This window comes from Gobius niger (assembly GCF_951799975.1).
Source record: "Gobius niger genome assembly, chromosome: 23".
In the NCBI taxonomy this organism is placed as follows: Eukaryota; Metazoa; Chordata; class Actinopteri; order Gobiiformes; family Gobiidae; genus Gobius; species Gobius niger.
Genome location: NC_136874.1, coordinates 13282601 through 13288600, shown reverse-complemented (window position 1 = coordinate 13288600; position 6000 = coordinate 13282601). Strand labels below are relative to the sequence as shown.

The window sequence follows — 6000 nt, the reverse complement described above, 5'->3', positions numbered from 1 at the left end:
AAACCATCATTTGGGAGTCCGACGGCTCGTTGCAAAACAAAGCAGCAAATGACACAGCTATGAAGTAACTGCCTCGGAGCTGGAATACGCGGATGATGATGTCATGCCTTCGAGCGCATCATTTTCTCACATCAAAACACCGCAATCCGTCCCAGCATGCCTGTGTTTCTCCTTGTCCTTTAAAGACGCATTTACTCCGGGGGAAGAACAATGCTGTAAATGAATCGCCTGGCAACGACACAGAGACTTTTTCCATTCCCTGCGAGAACCCGGCTCGCGATATTTGTTTACTCGTCGATCTGCCCGCTCATGGGAAGATGTCACCGAGTCCCAGTGCGCGTCCAAAAACCAAGCCGCAGACCTTTGTGTTTTCCGTTTGGATTTCGTTGGTCGAGGAACCTGTGTGTGTGACCGTAAACGACGCCAACCATTGTCAGGACGTTTTGTGACAAGTGTTTTTCTGGGTTGCGTGACTTTGGGGTAACTCGGTGGGACCAGACCTGGAGTCCTCTTCCCATAACAGCTCCGGCGGTTGTCGGTGTGATGTGGTGATGACGACTTTGTTCCACTGAGTAACTAATAATAACACGGCGCGCTGTGACGGCATGCTGCTGTGACTAATGACAAACCAAAAACCGGGGACGTTAGCCGTGTGTTTGAGCGATGATAAAGTGTGTGACATAACAGACGCTACAGAGGAATGATTCAGGCAGATTCATAATGTACCTTTCAGAGGGTAGATACGGTCGGCAACGCGTCATACAAATTAATTTCTCAGGAAAACTTCTCTTTTCTGGCCGACTATTAACATATTTATCACACACCAATAAAGTCAAGCCAAAATTGAGGTCCACGTGGAAGTTTTTCACAGCAAATTGCACAGTAGCAGCGGATAACGGCATTCGTTAGCACTAGCATGAAGCTAACGTTAGCTTCCTGGTTAGCATTGTCCGTTTTTTAAGCATTTATGGGCTGTTGAACCACTTTGCTCTTCTCCATGTCTCTATATCTGTGTTTGGTTGAAAAATATATATGTTTATTAGCATTAGCATTAGCACCTCCTAACCCCTTACCTGAACCAAGCACTTTTTTCCCTGTTTGGCTTTATCCAAATCTAAAAGCTTCTTGAAAACAGTGTCAAAATAGTGACAAATGAGGATGAAAATACAACAAAATAAACAAAAATAAAAACTGCCAGAAAAGCAATAATTACACAATAAAGCAGCAACAAAAATACAACCAAAAAGTGACGAAGAAGCCACAACAGAGCGACAAAAAAGTGCCAAAAAGGCAACAAATACACAACAAAAAAGTGACGAAAACACAACAAAAACTCAACAACATAAAGAGAAAAAAAAGAGACGAAAACTCTTCCATAATGAAACATAGCACCAGCAACAATGCGACAAAAAAGCTATGATCAATTTTTCTAGGACTTAGCTTTCAAATGAGACGTTACACTGGCCTATGTGTACGCTCTGGTCAAGAAATCTTTTAGATTTGGGTGAAGTCGAACTGGAGAAAGTGCACTCGATTAAGGTGGGGGTTAAGAGGTTGAAGTAATGGAGGTGTAATGAGAGAAAGTTTACATTTTTCGCCTCTTTGTTTTCACTCTGGATGCCCATACATGGTCTGAACATGACCATATATGGGCGATTCCAGAGATGCCGTCGGTCGTCTATTTTTTTTTACCGTTACCAATACTTGAAGGATGTTTAGTTTTCAATACCAATACAATACCTCTTTCCGAAACCTAAACTAAAATACTGTTCGTCTACAGTCAAAAAACTGCACAATAATGTTTAAATTTGTATCATGTTTTTGAACAACCAAGTCCCTGGACCCCTCCCTATCTGAATCTGTGTCATGGGAATAACTTGCATTTCCATGTCGATTGCAGGTGGCGAACATGAGGTCCCGCAGCAACAGTCTGGAGGACGTCACCCGGGTTCGGCCTTCGGACACTCGCAAACGCACAGTGGAGCGAGAGGATCCCACGGGCCGAGAGCGCAGGGGCCGGCACAGGGAGGCCCCGGACGACACTGGAACTATACAGAGGAACCACAGGGCGCAAAAGAACAGCGCCTGCCCCAGTGCAGCCGCAGCCGGCACCGCCAAGACTGGCCGCAAAGAGAAGGGCAGGGACCTCTCCAAAGACGACCTGGTGTTTCTGCTGAGCCTGCTGGAGGGAGAGCTGCAGGTAACCAGCACTGATACACAGCAGACACACTGGCAGACCTGGCCCCGGCCCAGCTGGACATGTGCTCATGATCCGTGGCCACTTACATTAGCTAATCGTTTGTGCTAATGGACAGATAACAGCTGAGAGCACTTCCTGTAAGTCCAACTCTGGATCCAAGAATCCCTGGACAGTGCGGCCTTGTGGATAATACGGCACAGACAGCAGTGCCAAAGAGCTGAATGTAAGAGTATGTGTTCTGTTTACAGGCCAGAGATGAGGTGATCACTGTGCTCAAGGCAGAGAAGATCGACTTGGCACTTCTAGAGGCCAAATATGGATTTGTCACTCCGCACACAGTGCTGCAGGCACTGCAACGAGACGGCATCCAGGGGAAAACAGAGGTCTATGAAGAAGATATCTATGAGAAGCCAATGGTTGAGGTAATATCATCAGAAAGACAGAATCCTTATACAGGGTCAGCCTTATGACCTATTGCCTTAGTCCAGTTTGATCAATCCTTCAATTGTGTAAGTCCTTTGTCTTGGCTGCAGCTGGACAAGCTGGTAGAGAAGCAGAGAGAGACACACCGGCGCATGCTGGAGCAGCTGCTGATGGTGGAGCAGTCGCACAAACAGGCCCTGTATAAACTGGAGGATGAGAAGAGGAACCACGGAGAGTTCATGAAGAAGAGTGACGAGTTCACCAACCTGCTGGAGCAGGAGCGTGAGAGGTCAGTGTTTATGCCACACTGTGCCACATGTCAGCACAGCCCCGCTCCTCCACAGGCTAAATGCACATCATCTATAAATACACCCACCCAAAGGCCTGGACTTTCACATCCAGCTCAGCTTGATTTAAGGCACTAATGGAGTCTGGCTGAAACATAAAGTCAGCACAGACACTCTGCCCTCAGCTCAGAGGAGCCTTTCTGTGTGACAGTGACATTCAGGAGACGGGGCTGGCACTTTAAGATCAGCCTGACGGATTCTTATTTTAGCAGAAGCTCTTATGCCTAATTGCATCACAAGGCTGGCAGTGCCTTTGCCAGTCAATGTCAGTGTGTTCTTCAAATATCCAGTGTCTCTTCAATCATTTCAACAGATTATCTCCAGGCAAGTTGACATAAGGTGAAGCTGATGCAGCACAGTAAAGATACAATTAGAGATAGATACTGTATGAGTTCAGAATTTCTTTGAGCCAACATGCTTCCTGCCTGTGTCAATGTTCTGATTGATGAGATCAATTCTGCAGTTTACTTTGTGCTCAGTGTAGAACTGTGAACAAGTTCAGGGAAAAAACATCATGCGCGCAGTTCCCACGGACAGAATTATGTCCTTAACTTTTACGGTCACTTTTTATTGAGCAAGAGAAACTCTGCCTGGACATGTTTGACCCCCGGGCGTCGTAAGGAGAGACTTCATTGACACTTTTCGCTGCAGCTTTAATAAAAATGACAAACTATACTTATATACTAGCTGGGTGTTCTTGGTATGTGGCTCTTACTTTTACAAAAACACAGTTGGGTTTGTATTGAATATAAGAAGGGGGCATTATCGGATTAACAGAGCTCAGCGCTGATGATGTTGCTTTTGTTCTTTCTTTAGTTACATCAATAAAACAGCATGAAAGACACAAAGATCTATCAAATTGCAATCTCAGTTCTACACTGCATGCACCATTATTACATAAGATAGTTTATAAGATAGTTCTTCACTTTTTCAAACTCGAAATGATGTAAAACTTAAAGCCTGTTGGACTGAGGTGTTCCAGGTGATGGTGATCTCTATAATGGGAGGAACGTAAAATGCAAATGCAGCTATTTTATCTAAAAAACTCTGAAAACTCATAAATTGTGGTAAGCTGGTCAGAGGGTTGCAGCTCTCGTGACATTTTGAAAAATATTGGGACAGGACAACAGAACCATTAAACATTTGTTGCCAATGGCCAACAGGGTTGTAAGAAGTGAAATGTCCAGAAAAGACACAAAGTAACAGTCAGACTGAAGAAAAAAAGAGTGGCACCACCAGGATCCATTATCTACCAGTGCTGTCATTTTCAGCCACTTTAACTGAAGTGAAGTGTCCAGAAGTACAAGGTATTTAGTGCTGAGCAGTGTGGGGCAAGTTTCTATAAAATTGTAATATATTCTATATCAGTACTTACGGTTTTAAAAAATGACTACTTTGAGTTACTTTTGAGTTACTTTGAGAAACTTTGAGCTACATTTGAGCTACGTTTGAGCTACGTTTGAGTTACTTTTGAGTTACTTTTGAGTTACTTTGAGTTACTTTTGAGTTACTTGGAGTAACGTTTGAGTTACTTAGAGTTACTTTCAGTTACTTTTGAATTACTTGGATTTACTTGGAGTTACTTTTGAGTTACTTTTGGCAAGATCTAAACTGAAAACCGTAATAATGGCACCGAGCAAAAGTGCAGTCAAAGATGTTCTTTTCCTTTGCTTTCCCCCGTTCTCTCGCATCTTATTTTGAAGACATTACTGCAGATCTTATACACCAGCATTCATATCGATTTGGTGCTGCATTTCATTACAAACCATTTAAATGCACGTGTAACTTGAGTTACTTTGATTGTAATGACTTTTGTAATACATCACCTCCAACACTGGTGCTGAGAGACGTCGGCAAAGACAAGTGTAAACACGAGCATTACTGATCAAACACTTAAGCTCAAATGTCTAGACAGGGATGATCTGAAGACAGACTTGTCCAATATGGTCAAATAAGTGTAATTTGTGTAATTATTGTCTGCAGTGAATTGTGATTAATCGCGTTAGACGATGTTTCCAAAAATAAAGCGCGGCGTTATCACATCTGCTGTCAGACAGCCAGGACAGTCACCTGTGTCCAGAAAGCAGCGAACAGCAGAAGGACACGGCGCTGGACGCCGGCCCAGGCCTGTTTGTAGCACCAGTGTTTGACTTGGACGGGGCGCCGCGCTGACGACGGTCTGCGATTTGTCACCGTGCACGTCAGGAAGGACGGGCTGCCATGAAAAATAGAGCTCCGTCCACCGCGCCGCTAATTACCCCGTGAGAATCGACGAGAGATTTATGCTGCTAAGAAAAAGAAAAGGCCGACATAATGGCTCGGAGAATTATCAATCATGTTCGGCGTTCGGCAGAGCGCCATTTCACCACGGCGACAGTCGATGGCAACACGATCTACAGCCTCTTCTGTAATGTAAACAGTGACTTTTTATGCCATTAAAACAAAAAATCACTTTTGAAATCCAGGTTTCAGAATATAGGGTAAAATCACAACTTAAGTTTTCAGATAAACTGTCATTGTATATAGGAATAAATCAAGTTTAAATAAGTAGACGTTTACATTAAAATGGATAAGAATTGATTGGCTGGAAAAAAATGTTTGATATGTAACTTTAAAACTTGTAGTATGTGGAACAAGACTCAGCGAGAATCTTCAACATTCTGAGCACATTTCTCTACTCTGTCGCTTGAGGAGTCGTCCCACAGTGATGACCTAATGGCCCTGCGTGGAGCGGGAGCAGCAGGGGTGTGGGAGCCTTGAGCAGCACCTCCCTAACCATCAGCAGATGTTGAGGCGTGAGCTTTAGCACACGAGCAGCTCCGCTCCCCTTTGTACTGCGCTCAAGTGGAGGGCAGTGGGAAGTGTGCTATCGTTACCATTTAAGGCTCCGCAGTGGGCTCCTGCTGATGGCTGCAGACGACAGCTACAGGCATGAAACCCGAACTTGTGATGTAACGGCAGGAAAATGTTTACCAAGCCAGCTGGTCTGGGATCATTTCATCCAAAAAGGTTTAGTGTTGTTGTTGCACA

General features: G+C 44.3%; 1 protein-coding gene across 1 annotated transcript in view; it reads left to right on the top strand.

The window, feature by feature from the left end:
• The first annotated feature begins 1893 nt into the window (after positions 1–1893).
• The window catches only part of filip1l (filamin A interacting protein 1-like), a 31994-nt gene continuing 27887 nt past the window's right edge, over positions 1894–6000 (top strand). Inside the window, exons 1-3 of the mRNA XM_079581517.1 lie at positions 1894–2200; positions 2449–2622; positions 2734–2912. Coding sequence (XP_079437643.1) covers positions 1910–2200; positions 2449–2622; positions 2734–2912 — 644 coding nt within the window. The 5' untranslated portion in view covers positions 1894–1909. The remainder of the gene's footprint in view (positions 2201–2448; positions 2623–2733; positions 2913–6000) is intronic.